The 22,284-nt window shown below is 37.6% G+C and overlaps 1 protein-coding gene and 1 pseudogene across 2 annotated transcripts; one reads left to right on the top strand and one right to left on the bottom strand.

Annotated features, from left to right (window-relative positions):
• The window catches only part of LOC109113400, a 72,876-nt pseudogene that overhangs the window by 33,968 nt on the left and 16,624 nt on the right, over positions 1–22,284 (bottom strand).
• btbd6b (BTB (POZ) domain containing 6b) lies at positions 15,755–20,746 on the top strand. 2 transcript variants are annotated; one of them, XM_042746417.1, is made up of 5 exons: positions 15,755–15,899; positions 17,874–18,168; positions 18,257–18,347; positions 18,439–18,557; positions 19,305–20,746. In XM_042746417.1, exons 2-5 carry the CDS (start codon positions 17,963–17,965, stop codon positions 20,335–20,337), a joined length of 1,449 nt encoding a protein of 482 aa, XP_042602351.1. In that variant the 5' UTR covers positions 15,755–15,899; positions 17,874–17,962; the 3' UTR covers positions 20,338–20,746. The 2 variants fall into 2 exon arrangements, with proteins under 2 accessions (XP_042602351.1, XP_018981726.2); XM_019126181.2 differs by lacking the exon at positions 15,755–15,899 and having other exon boundaries at positions 16,831–18,168.

Genomic DNA, 22,284 nt, shown 5'->3' with positions numbered 1-22,284 from the left:
TGTCGCGATATGTAAAGTCACAGGTCACAGTACATTCAATGATTGGTTGGCAATAGGAAACTATCTAGCTAATAAGGCTGCGAGAGAAGCTGCAAAGGGTGTGGCACTTGAGGAAGTAGCTGTTATTTTCCCTGTTCATCCTGACTGCACGGGTTCCAAAACTTTATCTAAATTGTACACAACTGAGGATCGTGAAATGTGTCAGAAATTTGGAAGTACCTTAACTGAAGAAGGGGTTTATGCCCTGAATGACAAAGTCATTCTGCCTAGCGGATATCAAACTGAACTAATTGATCTGTACCACAGCATTGCACACCAAGGGGTTTAGAAAACACATGCTATGCTACAACAAACATGGTTTTGGCCAGAGATGTTACAAACTGTGAAGGATAGAATGTCAAGATGTATCCACTGTTTGCAAACCGAAGCCATAATTTGGAAAAGTTAAAATCCCAATTGGTCACAGTCCTCGCCCGCGAGGACCATTCACACATTTACAACTGGATTTTATTCCGTTACCTTCTGATCATGGGTACAAACATGTACTGGTTCTCGTTTGTAAATTTTCCAGATGCTCTGAAAGGGTATATTGGATTTTCAGTCCCTCTCATTGCACCATGGTTCGGGAATGATAAATTTTCATAAAATATGGGTATCTTTACTGGGATTTAGGTTATAAGTAATGTCTGTATTTGGTATCTGTGAGGTGACTGAGGGTCTGACCTATGTCAGGAATGCAATAACAGCGATTATTCATTTAGCCCGGCTTCCAGAGAATAATACATATATATGTTTATGGCAATTAATTTATTTTACGATATAACAAATTAATCAAAATTCATCATAGTTGTATAAGACATATAAAAAGAAAAATACAAATAAGTCAAATTTCTTTCTAAAAAGGTCTTTGGGTTTTAACTGTACATTCCACTACAGCTCCATTATTGCTCAGGTCCTTCGGGTCCACTGAAAGACACTTTACAGGAGTATCTTAAAGTACTCACGTGCGCATTAAGAATGCCTAGTTCAGTGCCCTCAGTGCTCAACATGTTGGAGATCTTAAAAACACTATATTTAATGTAAAGGTTAAGAATCACGTACAAGTGGGGGACGAAGTGATGATAATAAAGATAGTGGGCTTAGGACCAATGTCCTCCAGGTATGAGGGTCCTTCTTCGGTGTTGTTGACCATCCAACATCTCTTCTTGTTGAAATCGAGCCAGGGCTGACTCGATGGATGCATCTTGCACAAGTGAAGCCTCTGTCGCCGCTTGCTGATACTAACTCTCTTTCTAATGTGATTTAGTCCAACAGGTGCAGTATTTTATATCCAAGGAATGGCTGCTAGGGAAGCACAATGACTAATTGTTTCCTCTCTTTAGGTTCTCAACTATGATTCCATCCGGACCTATTGTGTTAAAAAAAAAAAAAAAAAAGACACTGAAAACCATGGTGTTTATGTTTATGTGTACTGGTATTGTCCTGTTTAATTTGTCTGTGTCGTTATGTGTGTGTTTTTGTTGTGTTTTTATCCAAATATTTCTGCTCCTACTATTCTATATCTCTAATAGGTGCGAGTGCATGCTGTCACAGAAATATTCTGTGTATATTTACCACACACGACTGGTTCTAAGGGTGACTCTTTGATGTGACTTCTGCAACAGTGCAGCTCATTGACATTCTGGGAGTGGTTGCTGTGCTTGTGGCTGGACATCAGTGTTTCATCGCATCATCATAACATCACTCGTTTACTAACTCTATGTCATCTGAGAGACCTGTGCTAAAGTCTACCAGCTGTTATATACAGATTTACATATAGATCAAAAGATATTTTTATTCTCCTATTTATACCAGTAGTGATGAGGAAATCTATACCTTACAGGTGAAGGGTAAGGAAAGGTATGAGATGTTGAAAACGATCAACGAAAGTTTGGAAATTAACGACATGGTATATAAGGACAAATATCTTCAACTACTATCTCCCAAGGGCAAGAAGAGAAAGAACGATGATAGAGTTTAGAGTTGGGAAAGATGGAAGGCTGTGGTAAGTCCTCAACCCAGCAAAAGTCCAGGGGACGCCAGGGGTCGAATTTCCTTAGGAGTTCTCGTCTGGCCATCTTGGTGAAGATCTTTGTTAATTTTAAGGTAGCTGGGGTTAGAGAGGTATCTACAGTACTATCTATCTGAAATTTTGCTATTGATTTTCTATATTTTCATGTATGCATCATGTATTTTTCTTTTGAATTACTCTGTATTTTTGGTTTTGATTTAAGGAAAAGGTTGTGGCGAGTCTTTTGATAAGACTCGAGTGGGGGATTGGTGTGTGGAGATTCTAAGAAATCCACATGGTGATAGAGATTCTGAGAAGAAGTCCATGTATTTAAATTAAACCCAAGTGTTGTTGAGAGATTCTGAGAAGTCACATACTCAAAATGTGTTCTATTCATAATGATAAGTTTCATTTCAAAAGTTAAAAATTAATATTTCATGGTAAGGATCTGTCTCATATATATATATATATATTAACAGGTTTCATTTTTATATTCAAAAATGTTTTTGGTAAACTTTATGGTATATTTCATATGTAATTTCACAGTATTTCTAACTGCGTAGTCAGCTGAGTCCGTTTTGCATATGAAGTTGAACTGCACGTATTGTTCTTTTGTATCAATATTTCTTAGAATTATCAGTATGATACTTTGAATCTAAAAGAGGAAGAAGTCCAAAATCGAGACATTGACTAGACTATTTTTAAAGGTCAGGTGTTATTAGTGATAGCCAGATGACGACTTATGTCTAGAACAACAGTATATAAGATAGACTCTGCAAAATAGAATAGGGTTTTGACTTTCTGAGACTCTGGTCTCTCTATCTTTTCAGCTCACTTCCTCTTCTTTGGCTTCACTTGACAACTACTAGACTCAGACTTAGAACTCTTACAGGTTTTTATTCAAATTCAGATACCTTGAAATTCAGATACTTTGATACTCTGATACTTTGATATTTTAATATTTTAATACTTAATATTTTGGTACTTTTGATAAGAACAGAATAATTGTTTATGTTTTAATTACAATTGTATTAATGTTTTGATTAATACTTGTTGGGTTCAATCCATCATAAATGGATTGTTATTAAAAATGTACTAACATTGGATTTACATTTTCTATATTTGAAGGTTGTTACTATTATCCAGAACTTTATTTCCAAGTTATGATTTGTGGTTTCTGTTCTCTATATTCTTTTTAATAAATTTACATATTATTACACCTTGACCGTCTGAATTGGATTAAATTTTGCATCATTATATTATAACTCCAACCTTTGATTTACTAAAAACAATTATAATACCTACCATCCATGTTTCCGTTGAATCAAATCAGTTTATAGATCAACTGGTGTTATCCTTTGAGGATGAATTATTAGATTTCTCATAATGCCAACAAGAGATGCCCATGTTATGAAGATCCACTGAGATTTACTCAGATGTAAGCTAGCTTCTTTTGCTTAAAACTTGAAAAAGAATCAAAAGATCTTGAAGACTAAGAGTGTTTCACGCTCATACAAAAACGAGGACAAGGTGGAAAAAAAAACCTCTTGCAATATGGTACAATAACCTCTGAGGGCCTTTTCCAACCTCACCACCTGCTCACACTGTCTGTGCCATGGGCAAGCAGGCCAAGAAGTGAAGAATAGATGTGTGTATGTGTGTGTATTCTTGTCTACGGGTCAGCTACAGTAGGCAGCTACAGTATCTTTTAAATCAGACTCCACATTGACATTCTGCACATGCAGTTAACTATAGATGTGGATGGACTATAAAAGAGCCTTTTGCTCTCTGCTATCCCTCAGCATGTTTTGATCATGTCAGACACATCTGTTTGAAAGGTTAAATGCTGTATTTGCCTGCGGAAAATGTGCTTTCCCATTCGTCATTCAGCGAATGTCCTCCTAGACAAACTGTGACTCTACACGCAGTCTCCCATCTCCCCTTCGTTCCCTAAGCCATTGGTCAATCGCTCTGAATCAAGCACAGCTGTCTGACTGCATGCAGGCCATTAGATCGATACTTTACACATGCAAGCAGAAGTGGCATTAACAGCAGAGAGGGGGGGACAGCGCTCAGAGCGCACTGGACCGTGAGGCAGCATCACCACAGCCGAAGCTCAGTGCACAACAGGAAATGCAGTGCAGCAATGCAGTATGGGAGGAGTTGCAAGCAGGTGTAATCAATCAGTGTCCCTGCTGCAGGACACTCATGACATGCCCCCTCAATACATACAGACAGGACAATTCCACTTTTTATGCCTTGAGTAGGCACTTAACACTGTAAGCTTTAGGGGCCGTTTACAAGGCATGGTGCTTCTGTTTTTTATAGTTTCTATGTAAACATAAATTATTTCACTGGTTTTTCAGGGACTCACAGCATGAGCGCTGCATTTTTAAAATGCTATGTCTATTAAAAGAAGTTCAAATTTATTATCACAACTTAGAATGTACAGTATGAAACATATAAACATTTATAGTGTATATTAGTGTAAATATCAGTGTTTATAAACATTAACTGATTGTTAAATGATGGCAAAGCAGTTTTATTTTAGTGTTAGTTATCTATTATTACAGTACTTTTTGATACTTTTTGAATAAGCTTTTATTGTTCATTTTTCATTTAAATTTTAGTTGAATGTTAAGTAAATTTGCATTTGTTTTCATTAGTTTTTAAATATTTCGATTCAGCTTTAATCTATTTTTATTTTAGCTTTAGTAATTTTAACACTTCAAGTCAGTTGTAAAGGCAACATTTCTATTTAAATTAAGTTTTTTAGTCTTGTTTTTATGTTTTGTTTTTTTCATCTAATATTTATATTTTATTTCAGTTTTTTTTAGACAATCTAAATGCACAGACTGTACAATGTACAATTAAATATACAAATATCAACCAATACACAGAAAAAAATTAATAATGGCTGATAACAACTATGGTATCAATATATTATACTCCCCTAGTAGGACTGGATTGTATGTGAACAGTCCATTCACATAAGTCCATGAGGGGATGAGGAAACTCATTAGTACGCTCATTATAAAATCATTAGCGTGCCACATACTAATTGGATTTAACCCTATAGAGTCACATAACTGTCTTCAATAAAATCAATATGCACCTTTTTATAATAAGCCTTTTTTCCACTTCATAGCAAAGAAAAGAAATGTGGAATGGGATTGGTAAATGTCACAAGCTGGATACAAACTGTTTCGCCTACATGAGCACCATAGGTCACCATATGAAAGCATGTGTGCTAACTGCTTGGTTCCAAAAAAGTAACAGTACTCACTGATCATTCAGAGTCATTTGGAAAATATGATGAAAAACACGTGTTGTCCATGCTGGGGAAATTGAGATTCTTTTAAAAGCCTGAGTGGTCAATGCTCTCTTTAAACCTGTGACGCCGGTACTTTATTATTTTTTTTTTTTTTTTTAGATTCTTAATGCTGCAAGCTGCTCATCACACCAGGGCATCACAATATCCTGATTTCAAAGAGATCCAGGAAAGGGAGGGTCACAGGAAGCTTTGTGAGAACAGGCAGGCCTCTCCTTTGAGGAAAGTTCCTCTCTATATCTCATTCGTGGATATGTTGGCTAATGCCTGGCATTTGAAATGGCAAAGTTCAAACAAGGTTCATAAAACCACAGCAAGCCCAAGGGAAAATCCTTCCCGTATTTTTATCTTTTCATTCTCTCACTCTCACGCACACAGAGAGTCAATCTGAAATGCATTACCGAGGATCTGGTGGCCAGCTCTGTATGGGGTTGGAATATATTGAATAGTGAAAAAAAAAAATTTAAAATGGACTCCCAAACCCCTTTATCATCATCAGATAAAATTCATATTTCACTGCACTTGCTGGTCTAGAAAAATATATATTGATTAAATAAGCGGGACTCCTTAGATGCCTCTTGAGGGAGATTTCTGGGTTAAAACGGGTGCGCCGGTGGGAAGCAAACCTGCATGAAACAGATGCTATTGATGGAAAGGAGGCTATAGAATTGGCCAGTCGCTCCCTTCACTGCAGCAAAAGTGAGAGAACGAAAGAGAGAGAGTGAATCTCATGTATCCCAAGAGAACTGAAAAGACAGACAGTCTGAAAGAGTGAGACACTTCAGTACCGACAGCCTGTCAGAGTGAGAGAGGCATCTGCCAGACCTCACACACACACACACACACACATTCTTGGTCACTTGCTTTCTACCTCTCTCACTCACTCTCACTTTGTTTCTGTCTGTCTCATGTGTTCCCTATTTAGATAACACAAAATTTATGCAGACCTGCATACTGCAGCAGTTTAAAAATGCAGCTTTTTGCACTTTCCTGCTACACTGAAATATGCCTGCTGATAATAGTATTATAAATACTTATAAAGTGATAATACTTATAAAGTAAAATAAAATAACATACAATAAAAACAGGACTGGCCATCTATACAAGGTGTTTCCTTCCCTGAGGCCCTAGATGCTAGGATAGCCTCCAGCATCCTTGTGACATAAAATAAAATAAAACTGTAATTTGGCTCATATCTGTAAATAATATTTTTACATCCTCATGACCTTCAAAAAATAAAATAAAATTCTAATCATATAATATTTTCTTCATAGCTGTAGAAAATTGTTATTTTAATAAGCACATTTTTTTCATTGTTTTTTGTGCTTTCTTGTTGAGAGCCAATTTGAATTCTACATTCCGGTTTTTGCTTAAAAAATTCTCATAACTCAATTATTTTTTGCTCTTTGTACTGTTTTTCTTCATCTTTCAGTGCATACACAAACACATATTCACAACCCAACATTCAGAGTGTACAGAGATGCATCTTTGGCCTTCATAGTCTGCTGTATATATTGTTGTGAGCAGTGAGAGTCATCCATTCTGAGTGGAACCCCATAAAGCCCTCTGTATGAGTGACTCTAAGAGGCTTTCACTCCTGCAGAATCATCACTTTCTCCTGCAAAAGTACAATGATGACGAAGGAAATGTATCAGCAAACTGCCATAGCAGAAATAGTCCACGCAAAGCTGCTCAGACAGCAAATCACAGTCTGAACTGCTTTAAAATAAAGCAGCTCGGTTCAGATCTGCTAGACTGGCCTCAGGAGACATATGCTGCGTCCAGATAAACCACTGCTCCTCGTCACTCAGAGCTGCAGGGAACACTTGGGTCGAGGAGTCGTCAGGGGTCAGGGTCAAAGGTTAAAAGGGAACAACCCGAGTTCAGCTAGCGAGCAGGTGCTTAGGTCACAGAAGTATTGCTGGGCAGATCTTCTGATATTCTGTTGGGTCCTGTCACTGTGACATTTTATTTTCAGTGTGGTCTTTGTTGAATTTCAGTAATCTAAAGCTCTCGGTAAATAAAGTAATCTTTTGCAGATAGCCACATCAATCAATGCATCCTGACCAATCAATGCATTCTTTTGAAAGAAATTAATACTTTTATTCAGCAAGGACACATTACATTGTTTAAAGTTGACAGTAAAGACTTTTACATAGTTATTTAAATAAATCAACTTTATATTTATCAAAGATCTTACACAGTTTTTCACAAAAATATTAAGCAGCACAAGTCTTGAGCAGCAAATCAGCATATCAGAATGATTTCTGAAGGATGATGTGACATTGAAGACTGAAGTAATGATGCTGAAAATTCAGCTTTGCCATCACAGGAATAAATGAAATTTTACAATTTATTAATATAGAAATTATAATACTGTTTGGCAATATTACTGTTTTTATAGTATTTTTGGTCAAATAAAAGCAGCAAGTAGTGTATTGTTTTTAACTCAACCCACACAGTCAAATAACAAATACAGTCATCTGTGCAAGTAAAACAGGACAGCATTTAATAACCTCAGAGTAAAGCTCCATACGTTTCCCCTCTCTGAAATCATATGCTCTCTGTAAACTGAAATGAGATCATCATAAAAACACTATAATGAGAAAGTACATCTGTGGCTTTTGCTCTGAAGCAGACAGATTGGAGCAGCTCTTATTAAATGTCTTAAAAGGATTTCAAAAGCTCTAAGTGATTATGTCTGGCAGAGCCTCCATTGGAGTGCTGACTTTCACAATAGCAAAGGGTTAAAGCTTTCCTAAAGATTAAACATTCACCACACTTCCTACAGTCATCCATCTTATAACAAAGAAACCCAGTGAGTTTGAAGATATAGTCAGGAAATATTTCATTTAAACAGACAAATGGACCTCAAGAGTTTGGACCCATATAAAAATGGAATAAAATATTATGAATAATATAATATTATCAGGAAACAGTTCATTAAGCAATTAAAATCATTAATGAGATAATATGGAGAGCTCAGATGCAAAATCCTCTAAGTGCCATTTGAAATTTTCTTCTAAAATATCTAATATGCAAATAATATGCAATGACAATAAATATACAATAAGACAATAAGTTCTATAAATCTTATAGAATAAATTCTAAAAAGTTCTATAGGAACCGTCAGTTTTGCTTTCATGATGAATTTAAATACTGTGGCTAATCTGATTACACATTCAGCCATACCAATAATCATACACAATTCCTGATCCCTAAATTTCCACAAAATTTTCAGTCATCTGTGACCAGAATCCATTTGGTCTATTTTGCAGATTTTTTCCATGACCTTCTAAGAATTTAATAATTGCTGTAACTTTTCCAGACCTGGAAATCAAACCATGGAAATCCCTGATATTTCCAAATTTTCCAGTACTGTGGGAACCCTGGTAACTTTGAGCCCTAATCAACACCTTGTACCACATTTCCCCTTAAAATGCCTAAAGAAAATGTGAAAGGTTTGCAGATTCCATCTAGAATAGTGGTTCCAGACTTTTAAGGGCACCCAAACATCATAAAATTCTTTAATAATTAATATAAGTATTCAAATTTATATATTAAGGAAATCTTAATTAATTTATCTAAAAACACCAAAAATAAAGATGTACAACATCAAACCGAGTTTTTTATTTATTAATAAATTAATAATAAATTACATGACTTATTTGTTTTATTACCAGAGAGGTAATACTCATCAGTTTGAATAATATCTTGTCTTGGGAGTCTCTGAGTCAAAACAGCTGAGAACCACTGATGTAGAGCTACCAATGACTAACTTAACAAATTTGATCAGAAAAGGCACCATCACTAGTAAAAAAAAAAAAAAAGGTAATGCTGAAATTTGAGCTTCTGCAGTAGAAGGCCACAATTCCTCACATAAAACAGCAAAGAAAGATGCATTTATTTTGTATTTTGTAATGAATGCTTTGTTTGGCCAAAGACAACATCATACTGTATTGAGGAAGAAGCACACTTACCGTTTGTTGTGTCCTCTGTGATGAATTCCTGAATGGAGTCTGTTAGACCAAGACTGGGTGCATTGGGCAAAGGGCAGAGGAGCGCTGTCAGAGGCACATGTGTGGCCTGACTGGAGAGTGGTACTGTATCTCTACTCCCCTCCTGATCCTCCCTGATCTCCCTGTTCAAGCATCTGATTCATGAACTCCTGGTTGAGATGTTGAGCTGCTGCCTCCATTTCCTCATCCTCTGGGTCTTCGTCTCCAGTCATCCCAGAGGCCAAAGACGCACAGTCATCATCTGAAAGGGTGTCACAGCATGAATCAAAACCAATATCTGCATGTGAATCAGCATAAAACCCCACAATAATCTCTATTAAGAACAAATATCATCAGCTAACTGTGCTCAGATGAGCCTAGGTGTACTAAATAAACATGCAGAACACTTGATTTGATCTACCTTCTCTTGTGTAGGAGGCATAAATCCCTCTCAGTTTGGTTCTGCTGCTCACTGCCAGCTGTGTCTCAATCTCATCGCAGTATGAGTTGATCTCACCTGCAGACAACATACAGACACATACACATAAGACTGATGTCTCTGATTGACAGTTTGATTTTTACTCTGAAAAAATATTCAGCATGCAACATGAATTCCCTGCTAGAGTGTGCTAATGGCATGTCAAGTAATAATGTATAGTCCTAATATATGGAAACATTTATGGAAACAGCTGCTGTTACTCCAAACCACAAGGGACTTTGCCATTCATAATCATTGGAAAAATGTTGAAATGCTTAGTGTAGCTGAGATAACGCATCGCAGAGAGCATTCAGATGCCATGTTGAGTCAATAGAGAGAATCAATATCTTATTCCAGGAGGACAGACTAACCTTGATATTCCTCAAGTTTCTTGGCCAACTCCTGCTCCAGCTGAAACGATGACATTTCAATTAAGAAAACCATTTATCCAGAGTCTCATATGGCTGAATTTCATATTCATAGCTTCATATCTTGTCACACACACATACACTATTGTATTGTGTCAGTACGATTTTGTAATGTTTTCGGAAGAAGTCTCTTATGCTTACCAAGACTGCATTTCCTTCAGAATGTATTCTAATGTACTCAAGAAAAATTTCCTATTATTATCAACACTGTAAACAGTTTTCAGTTTTCAAAAGGACAGCATTTATTTGAAATATAAGCCTTTTGTAAATATATTTATAAATACTGTCATTTTCAATCAATTTAATGCCTCCTTGCTCTCAACGGTCATGTATCCCCCATATGAGTGTACCTGCTGCATCTTGAGTTTTTTCTGTCCTGCAACAAAAGATGGAGGATCACATTCTTTCTCAAGGTCCACTCGCATAAACTCATTGATAGTCAGGGCACTGGTGGGGGTATCCTCAAACTCTGTCAGTCTGCATAATAAAGTAATTCAATTATATTTAATAATATTGACTGATACTAATATGGTACCGATACATCCTTAGTTTAATTGTGACAAAGTAAGCGTAGGGTATTTAAGCATTATGTATCAAACAAAAGTCGGGTCACTACTTGTTTTGGTAATAGCAGACAATTTCCCTACATATAAAAATATGTTCAAATCTACAATGAACTTCACCTTTTTCTCAGCGTGGCCTCACACACCTTGACCACGGATATCACCTCCTTCTCCGTACGACGGAATTCATGCATACGAGCTGCTACGAGCAGAGCTGGGGGGACATTGGAGAGAAAATGAGGATAAATGTTTTGTCCCAAACCATATTGTTCTCAATTTGTATGACATTTCCCCACCGTGCAAGCATACGATGTATGTTTCATGCAAAAGTGTTGAGAGTGCATTTTCTATAGTATAGTAAAGAATCTCTGCAGATGCTGTGGTGTGTTGTGTGATATAGTAACCTGGTTAGTAGGCATTATGTAAATTGTGCTGCAGAGTTATGTTTAAAAGAACAATAACAAAACAAGCCTATACAATCCCTTTTGTCAACATAAAAGCAAATGCCCATCCAATATATTTACAGAATATTTCTTTAATTGCACTATATATTTAATACATTTTATGGTTAAACAGTAATATTGTAATTTTAATATATTTTACATTTTGAATTCATTCCTGTGATGCATAGCTGAAATTTCAGCAGGCATCATTTCAGTCTTCAGTGTCACATGATCTTTCAGAAATCACTTGTATTATGCTGATTTGCTGCTCAAGAAACATTTCTTATTAGTATCAATGTTGTGCTGCTTAGTTTGTTTGTTTTTTTCAGGATTCTTTGATGAATAGAATAAGAACAGCATTTATTTGAAATTTGTAAACAGTGTAAAAGTATGTACCGTCAATGTCATCAAATTTTAATGCATCCTTGCTAAAAAAAGTATTCATTTCGTCAAAAATATATGTCTTCTCTAAACTGTATCATAAATTCAGCAAAAATCTAAGCGCAAACTTACTGATGAATTATTATTTCTGGGTGAAAACATTCCCACAAACATATGCACAGTGAGTCGGGTTTCCATCTAAAGTTGCGAATTTAACTTATGCGCAAAATTGAGAGACAATTATATAGAAACACGTTGATGACAGACTTTGCCTGGGTATTTCTTAATGACCATATAACAACATTTCAAATGCTGTGAAACAAGATCGGTCCACTGGTTAGTCAGGATTTACTGTCCCATAGCACAGTCACATGACTTTTTTGATGCACTTGGAGGAATTTATTATTATTCGCATTAACCCTTTTTCGCACAAGTGAAAAAAAAACACCTCAAGCGAGCGTAAAAACTTTTTTTTGCGAATTTTTATTCGAAATTCAGCGTTTCCATCACTCGATTCTGATGCAATACTTCAAAATGCGCATAAAAGCAGGGTGATGGAAACCCAGCTTGTGACACCCATTATCTTTCATTTCTGCTTTTATCTTGATCTTTGTTGACGTGTAGTTGTGTTTACTCCCCTCGCTCTAAAACAATCAACCTCAATACAGAAAACTGACATTTACACTTACCATATTCCCCTGAATACTGTGAATGATTAATGATGAATTCTGAATAATTCAGATATTGCAGCAGCGGATGTTAGTTGGGAGAAGTGAGACAGCAAGAGAAGGCTGAACTAGAGATGCAGGCAGGAAGTCTGCCTTCTATTCCTGAGCAGACGAGGCATCTTGCTGACGACAGAGTGCAGAGACCAACGTGTTCTGCTTCAGATCGAGGGCACTTGCCGTGATCTTGTTTTTATCCTTGTTATGGAACTCGCTGCTCCAGTTCCCATGTCAAACTTTTAGCACATTAAGGGATTTGCTTTATGATCTTACAGATGCACAGAACTGAAGACTGAAAAAAACACGTAGACTATTTTCATTTCGAGCTGACAAAGGAGGCGCCTAGTGAATCTTTTAACAACTTGGAGGTTCATCCAAAACAAAGAAAGGACTGAGATTTAAAGGGATAGTTTATACAAAAATGAAGGTTTTGTTGTGATTCATGTTGTTCCAAACCTGTGTGATTCTTTCTTCCCTGGAATACAAAAGAAGATATTTTGAAGAATGTGTCAGCTGTTTTTTCCATGCAGTAATAACCAATGGGGTCCAAAAGACCAAGCGGTTTGAATATATTCAAATATCTTTTTTTGTGTTCCCCAGATAATTAAGAAAATCATACAAGTTTGCAATGACATAAGGGTGAGTAAACAAAGACAGAATTCTCATTTTTGGGTGAACTTCAAATACAACAATGTTTATCATTTGAACATTAGACAATCTACCTGCACCACACAAGCCCAATGGTCGCCGTCCCATGTGCATCCAGTCCCTTTTCATCCTCTGCAGCAGTCTAAGAGCAGTCATCAAGTCTTTTCACCAAACTCTAACATGCGGGCGAATCGTGGAATGTACAGACATGGATCTATAGATAGAAATATACAGATCTGTATTCAGCATCTGGACATGAACCTGAGAACATAACCTAAACAAGTAACTTTGGATTGAAAACGGAGTTTGAGTTTATTACAAATCAAGTCTTCACATCTTTGTGTACCTTATTTAACTGATGCCCTTTCAAAAGATTAAAAAAGGCATCATTTTTTTGTTGTTCTCCATGACTCCATGATGAATCTAGAACACGGTTCTCCTATGGGAACCTTTAAAAGAGGCTTGGCCTAGAGTCACTCTGTGGGAGCAAATATCCCTCACTTCCACCTACTTCTAAGTCCTTGGGTAAACTCATTCTGCTGGCCCAATAAAGCCCAAACATCACTGCTGTCCTAATAAGAAGGAAATGAGCTCAGCTAAGAAAGGCGCAATCTATGATCCTATCTAAGGCTACACTAAAGGGACTGCACCTGCACTTTCGAGAGTATGTTCATTGAAATCTCCCGACTGTGTCTGTCACCAGCCTTTTTATACAGCTTGGTAATTTTATATTAAATTATAATATTAATGCAGTAGAGCAGAGCGGTTGACAGAACAAATATTCAGTACCATCAGTGTAACATGAAATAGTTTAAGTCGTTTAAGAAAGATTTAATTTTCTCATGTAACATTCTTCGGAATGATCCATACTGCTCTGAAAAATAAATTGATTTTCAGCCTTCTATTTCAGCCACGGCTGTAAAATTATCTGATTTGTGAGACGGTAGCTGTCAGAGTTTGATTAAGGGAAAAGTGATAAATGAATACGGGGAGAAATAATCAAATAGATCTGTTAGAATTGTTGGTGGGGACGGGAAACTTGGCTTTACAGAAAAAGAGGCCTCTGGGTGAGGGTTGAGGACAGCAGTACAGGTAGGGAAAATACTTTATTAAAAAAGCCACATGCTGCATATTCCAACAACAGAGTCCTTCTGAAGAAAAATTATGGATGATCCTCTTAATTTTGGTGCTAAAATGGGTTCTGATCTAGGTTGAACAAAGACATGCCTCAAAAGATGCATTAAGGCATCAGACGCCTCAAACTCAGTCTCTGACCTTGTCTTTCACATGTCTGATGTGTCTGTAATTGTTAAGATCACCCCTTGCTTGGGGCGAAGCTTGATTTTTTGACACAGTGGGAGTGCTTAATTGCAAGCGCTAATCAAGACCTTTAGTACATAGCAGAAGTGGTAACTGTATTTTTAATATACAGTTAATTCTGCAGCCCGACAAAGTGGAAATGTATAAAAAAGTCCACATGAAACTATAGAAATGCATAACTAAAAGAACGAATACTATACAATAATACTAATTAACAACAACTGTCATCTTAAGGAGCCTGCAAGTATTATGCTGTTAAACCTCTAAATAGTTCATATATCATACATTAGAGTTGTGCGGGATGGGGATGTAGTGGCTTCACAATCGCATTGCATTGTGCTATATGAAGCTGCCTGAAGTGTACATATGTCTAGACTCGTGTCTTCTGGGTTAAAATCGAGAGGTTGAAGGTCTGTCCATATAAACTTCCCTTGTCCACCTGATGAAATGGAACACACTTCCAAATTGTGGTGGGGATTATGGCATATAGTAAACTAAAAACAGTATGTGAAAAGAGTAGTGTCCAATTCACAGTACTCACAAAACAGTAGGCGAAAAGTACCCGGATGACTTACTACGTCCTGTGAGATTTACGGTACTTATCATTCATTTCTGTATAGTATCTATCAACAGTGTCAGGTTAATGGCTTCTGCTGGTACACAGCTGCAATAGGCATTGCATTTAGACAGATTTGGTTTGCGTGTTTGTTTAGATCTACTTTTATGTCATATTTACACTTACTAGAAGCATTATATCCACCTTATTTCTAATGTAAGAGTGAGTGCAGCCATCAGTAAATTGAATGTGCAAGACTTCTAGTGTCTGCTTCCAGATATTTTTAGCTATACAAAATACAACCTTTAATGCTGCGTGATAATGCAAACTGCATTATTTTAAGTTATTATTGTAATCTTAAACACTGTTTTTGTGCATATAGTTTCACCATTTAATGCACTTTGATATTCTTCTAGTTATTTATCTTTAGCATATACACTACTACAGTATGTTAATACCAAAATGCCATGCTTCCATGAGTGAACAACTACATCACAGGGAATAAACAAAGCGTTTTCTATAAGACTGATATGACTGGAGCAGTCATCTTCTACGAGTTTGTCATATTAATCATCCTTTCTCAAAAAGGTTATTAAATTTAATAAAACATAAAACTTTTTAATTAGCAAAACATTACTCAGTGTACCTTTTAGTCGTGACTTACTGAAAGTGCTTTACATTTAGCACATTTCACTCTATGTGTGCATGTTTCACACACTCTGACTGTCAAAAAACACCATTGTCTAAATTGTATGAGATAGATAAGCCGCTTATCGTGGGCGAAGGATCCAGTTTCCAGCGCCGGAGCCCTCTGTTGGAGATCCGGGAAAGCTGTGCAAGCCCAACCCCCTCTCTCTCTCTCTCTCTCTCTCTCATAGCACACTGTAGATTTAACATGGCTCCTGGCTGCCAGCGAGCCTTCAAACATCAAACCTGAATGTATTTTCCTGCCAGCTGCGCTTCGGTCGGCTCAATAAGGTAAAGAACGGCTGATGATGTGCTATTTAAGTTCCTCTGCGGTTATTGCTTTATTGAATCGCGAATAATGATTCATATTACTTCGACTGAAGAGTCCGTTTCGGTGGACAAGTCTATGCTGACGATAGCGCTGTTCTGCTGCTACTTTATCTCTTTAAAACCGGTTTGTAAAGAACGCTCGCGCTATGATCATTGATCGGACACGTTAATGGTGAACACGGACGATATTTCTGCCGACCACTTCAAAGATTTGCTTAGTAGGATGAGCACTTCGTTGCAGATGTTTATCCCCTTATGAGACATTTAAGGCTGCATCAGCAAATTGACTGATCCTGTGAAGTTGAAACACTGCAGCTGGAGCTCGATGATGGTTGTAAAGCGTTGAGTTCTGTATTGCGCGTTGATGGAAAAAGTTACTTTATGATATACATTCTAAAAAAAACCTTCAAAGCTTCGCGCGGTATTTCATATAACGCTGATCAAATCTGGCCTCAGGTGATGACATGGATAACGCTAGTGTAAGATATGATACATTTTGTTATTTTTAAATCCCTGTGTTGGTAGAAGTGGTGACGTGAACATGTAGGCTATTGTAAACAATAAAGATGTAACGTTATATCTAGAATTGAACGATTTTGGCTCCGATGCACATTTTTGTTAAACGATTCAGGTTGCTTACGGTTCCATTATTATTACGTTATATGAGGAAGAAATAACATTTAATGCCCTCAATTTGTAAATAATAACATTATGTCAGATTCAACAGAATATAAATAAATGCAGTAGCCTATATTTATTTCCAAAAGGTGTGCATACATACACAGACTTTTTAATGACTTTTCACAGGCTTTTTAGAACCATTGTACTTGTCTTGCACTTCAAGTAATAAAATAAATATGCGATACATTGTTTAATTAATTTATTTTTTAAAAATAAAATACCACTGTGTATGTATCTTGCTACACGTTGTCATGTAAACAACTAGTCAGTATACAAATATTTAGGTCTCACAAGCTTAAACATAACACGTTAGCAGTTCGTGTTTCATTACATGAAATTAATAACTTGCCAGTCAGGTTATTTCAGTAACGCTACGACTGATCCATAAATGTTTTGATGCATAAGAACCGACTCATAAGAATCGTTTCAAAGGTAGTCGGACTACCCTGGCCGCGTATGTTTTTGATTCACTAAAAAGAACCGACTCATAAGAGTCAACCGTTTGGGAATCAATAATGCTGTTCAGTGTAGCAGAGTATTTTAGTAATGTGTTCAATAAGAGTAATTCGATTTTTTTTTTTTTTTAACGGAACAGTTCTCGGTTCCCAACCCTAATAAACAGTGCGCAAAGGGTTCATTTGTGCTCGTGTGAGCGGCGAGAGAGGGGCTGGCTGAGGGAGGCGCCTCTGGGCCACTGACGTCCGAGTCACTCGTAGTTTGATTTGTCAACAGAGAGCTGGGCGTCCTCGCCCGTCACACAAAACGGGCTTTACAATACAGGGTAGATGCGCTGGAGAGGGATACATCACAGATATGTCGGATGACAAGGACCAAGTAGCATTTTCCTTGGTCGATATTCGGACCTCTAGATTTATTTAACCGAACGTACTGGCTTGCTTTGCTTGCATTACTTTCCCTGTATAAAGTTCGTATCGGCGCGAGATCAAGGATCGCGAGGATGCGATGAGGAGGAGGAAATAGTCTTCGAGCTGGAATATTTCCACTGGACGGATACGTTGATGCAGTTTCGTAAATGTGTCCAAAATGGGGAAAAAACGCAATGGAAGCGCGTGTATTTAAGAGTGACTGAGGCTTGTAGTTTCTAATTAAATTAAAGGAGCTGTTTTCCCGCTACACCTGCCTTTTAATTAACTTACTCTGCAGACGGGTAGATAGACTCGCTGATGCCAACAACGCCAGATTGCCTATATGGCAGGATCATGAAGTTTTTGACGTTTTTTCTTTTGCTTCCAGAAACCTTAAAAAGGACTAGAAAGAGTGGGAAACAGCTCAGCAAGCTGCCAGTATGCTATGAAATCGTGACTTTGTCCTTGAGGAAGAAGATGGCTGCAGAACTCTATCCTGCCAGCATAAATACCAACCTTCCGAACAGTAACAGCACAGCAGTCACAGCTGCCAGCAAAAAGACCATCGTCCAAGTCACTCAAACGGTGACAACGCCGACTACAACTGCCACTCAGCAGAACATCAACAATAATAACGTCGAGACTGCCAGCTGGCAGTCCACTCACCCGACGCTGCGAGAGAGGTAAGGGTGCATTCGGCGTGCTTTTCGAGTCATATACGCTCTTATGGGTCCATAAACGAAATATTGTGTTGCATTTTGTTGTCTTCAGGAATGCTTTGATGTTTAATAACGAACTCATGGCAGATGTTCATTTTGTTGTGGGTCCGCCTGGCGCATCCCAGAAAGTTCCAGCGCACAAGGTGAGCGCATCCTCCCGCGTTCAAACGCTTCTCGAGTGTCTCTTTCATCAGGCTCTGCTTAACCGCTCTTGTGTGGCATTTGTGCTTCCAGTATGTGCTGGCAGTGGGGAGTTCTGTTTTTGGTGCCATGTTTTACGGAGATCTAGCGGAAGGAGAATCTGAGATTCATATTCCTGACGTGGAGCCTGCTGCTTTTTTAATTCTTTTGAAGTAAGTTCTGCACTTAATTTTAATGACTATTTGTCAATGATTTCTTAGTCCACATCTATTAATATTTTTACAAATATATAATGCAAACCATGTGTAGAATTACTTAAATGCACCTCTGTTTTAATTCCTTAATTAAAATAAATTTTTCAAATTCTTAGAATATTAATATTTGGCAAACTTTTGGTGTCGTTTGTCGAACCCAGAGTGGAGAAGAAAAAATGTTAAGTAGTCCCTTATGACTGTCAAGGTGAATAATTCTGTTAAAATATCACATGATTACACTTTTTATAACAAGGTTACTTCAAGATGTTATTGAATGTCATGTGGTACAACTCCTTTAGAATGTAATGATATTTATGAATTAATAATTTATTAAGTTTTATTTTTTTACCTTGAAAAACAAGGAAAAAAGATGAATCATATAACATATTTATGAATACATTCATATGTATTCAAGGTGTAAGGAAAATTATATAATTTTTACATGGTTACACCACATGACTTTTTTTTTTTTTTTTAGAATCATCACATTGAAAATATTCTTAAATGTTGCATTCATATGGTTTTGGAAAACATAACATTACAAAGAGTGGATCTCTAAGATGCATTTTAACTAGATTTTCCTCTTATCTTATTTTTTTATCATTTTTTGACCCCTACATGTAACTCTAAACTCAGTCACTAATACTTCTATAAGTTCTTATAGAACTACATTTATTTCTAACAACTTTTTCTATTCACTTACAGGTACATGTACAGTGATGAGATTGAACTTGAAGCGGACACAGTGCTGGCCACTCTGTACGCTGCCAAAAAGTATATAGTGCCTGCACTGGCTAAAGCCTGTGTCACCTTTCTGGAGACGAGCCTGGAGGCCAAAAACGCCTGTGTGTTGTTGTCCCAGAGTCGATTGTTCGAGGAGCCCGAGCTGACCCAGCGGTGTTGGGAGGTCATTGATGCTCAGGCCGAGCTGGCGCTTCGCTCTGAGGGTTTCTGTGAGATTGATCTTCAAACGCTGGAGGTCATACTAAAGCGAGAGACTCTAAACACCCGAGAGGCGGTGGTCTTCCAGGCGGCTCTTGATTGGGCAGTGGCTGAATGCAAAAGGCAGGGACTGGGACCAACCTCTCGTAATAAAAGGGCAGCGCTGGGCAAGGCTCTCTATTTGGTTCGCATCCCAACCATGACCCTGGAAGAGTTCGCCAACGGAGCCGCACAGTCAGATATTTTAACGCTGGAAGAGACTCATGATGTCTTCCTGTGGTACACAGCAGCCAATAAGCCCAAGCTGGAATTCCCAATGCAGAAAAGAAAAGGTCTGACGCCGCAGCGCTGCCATCGTTTCCAGTCCTCAGCTTATCGTAGTAACCAGTGGCGCTACCGCGGACGCTGTGATAGCATCCAGTTCGCGGTGGATAAGAGGATCTTCATTGCAGGGCTTGGCTTGTACGGTTCCAGCGGTGGAAAGGCAGAGTATAGCGTCAAGATTGAACTCAAGCGTCAAGGCGTGACCCTGGCTCAGAACCTAACAAAATTTGTTTCAGATGGATCCAGCAACACCTTCTCGGTATGGTTTGAACACCCGGTCCAAGTGGAGCAGGACACCTTCTACACAGTCAGTGCCGTATTGGATGGGAGTGAACTTAGCTACTTTGGACAGGAGGGTATGACGGAAGTGCAATGTGGAAAGGTGACCTTCCAGTTCCAGTGTTCCTCAGACAGTACCAACGGAACTGGAGTACAGGGGGGTCAGATCCCAGAGCTGGTCTTCTATGCCTAAAATTGTCAGGACATCCATATTGCAGTGCATTCCGCTCACTGGAATTAAGATGGATTGAATACAGGGTCTTGTGAGGCTCTTGCCTTTATTATGTAGCAGCAGTGAACTTGATGGTAATGGCGCTTCAGAACCACAGTGGACTCAGATGGAAGGAATGTTCTTCAGCTTTATTTATTGCAAAAATTATATATTTGATTTAATTATTGATGCTGCAGCAAGCAGATCTCTATACAATATATATATAAATGAAGATAGTTGTACTGCTCTGATAGTGGACAGAAGCCACTAGTGTGTCATGTTTTGTACATAACTTATTTGTTTTCAGCTTGATGCTGACTGACAAATAAAATGTCTTGTATTAGTGATCAGCTTCCTGAACTGCAGATTATAAACGTTTTTGTGACTCAAATCCAAAGTTGTTTTCACTTATTCATAGGGTTGGGAATCGAAAATCTATTCCGATTCCAGAATCGGATACTTAAGGTCAGGAATCGGATACTTGTCAAATTAAAATTTCGATTGATTGCGAAGATTGCGAACACGATTCACACACCAATGATATTCTATTCCTAAATTACAATGATTCATCGGTTTCATTCCTCAACCTTTGTCGTGTGCGATCAATATCGTGATCACTAGGTTCACCCGTGCAGTGTTTGATCACACCAGTGTGATTTGAACATTTAAATGCGCGTCGCACACTGCCGTTGACCTGAAGAGAGCAGCTGTCATCTGTCATGAATGAAACAGCTTCAGTCTTTTCAGCCACACAGTATCATTATTTCTGTGTAACAAACATTCAGATCACAGAAGTACTGGGACAAAAGTTTATAGTTAAGATATAAACTGTGTGTATGGAAGCAATTAAGAGTAAATCACCTTTTGAAAGTAATTTGACACTTAAAATGAAGATTTATCACTTGCATTGTTACGCCAGTAGGTGGCGAAAAGGGGCTGTTAAAATGTATTTTTCTTTGAATCATATTAGAGATTGACTCAAGAACGCTGATTCATCCAGTAATGAAACAAGTTCATCTTGAGTGAGTCATTGAATCTTTCAAATTATAAATTACATGTGATTTAGTTTAGTTGTCTAATGTTTTTTCTTCAGAATTGTGAGAGAACCACAACTTCCATTGGGGTAAAAAAAAAAAAAAAAAGTCCAGTTTTTATGTAGCATGTTAATTTTTGTTTATGGTATTCAGCTCCAATAAATGGTTTGCAAAAAAGAGACAACAGGATAAATGTTTGATATCATTATTTAATCACATTGGAATCAAAAAGAATCGGAATCGATAAAATTCAAACGATACCCAACCCTACTTATTCATAGGCACTCATGAAATGCATCAAAGAATGATGCTATTCTGCTCAATCCTGATTTTAGCAATGAGAGAGGTTGAACTCAATCTATATTTTCGATGCCCAAAAAGTGTATGGTATATACACTTTGAAATAAAATAATTTGAATGAGGCAATATGAGCATATGGGCTTTTTCTATGTAATGAGATGCATTATATTCAAACTGAATTCTAAAAAAAAATGAACCCACACACCACAACAGCAGTGGGCTAGTGTAAATGAGACAGTGATTGTTAAGTGTGGATGAAATGTTCATCTTGAAAGGCCACATAAAGAACCTATTATCCCCAGCGGGCTGCACGAGGAACTGAAAAGGGAGTCTGTTTGAATTGAGCCCATAGAATCTGCTGTTCCACCGTTTGCATTCTAATTGAGGGTTTAGTAAACATGGGGCAGATGCAGCTTAGTAAAACAGCAGATTTCTGACCAAAAAAAAAAAAAAAACCTACACAAAAACAGATGCATATGGAATTATGACACATGGAGCGCTGATAATCAGTATGCATTCTTGGATTATGCCCAGTACTTTGACATTGGGATGTTTTCTGGTGTATATTTGAATCATTTGGTCGTTTCTTCTTTTA

This window comes from Cyprinus carpio, chromosome B20, assembly GCF_018340385.1.
Source record: "Cyprinus carpio isolate SPL01 chromosome B20, ASM1834038v1, whole genome shotgun sequence".
NCBI lineage: Eukaryota > Metazoa > Chordata > Actinopteri > Cypriniformes > Cyprinidae > Cyprinus > Cyprinus carpio.
This window is presented reverse-complemented; position numbering and strand designations above follow the sequence as displayed.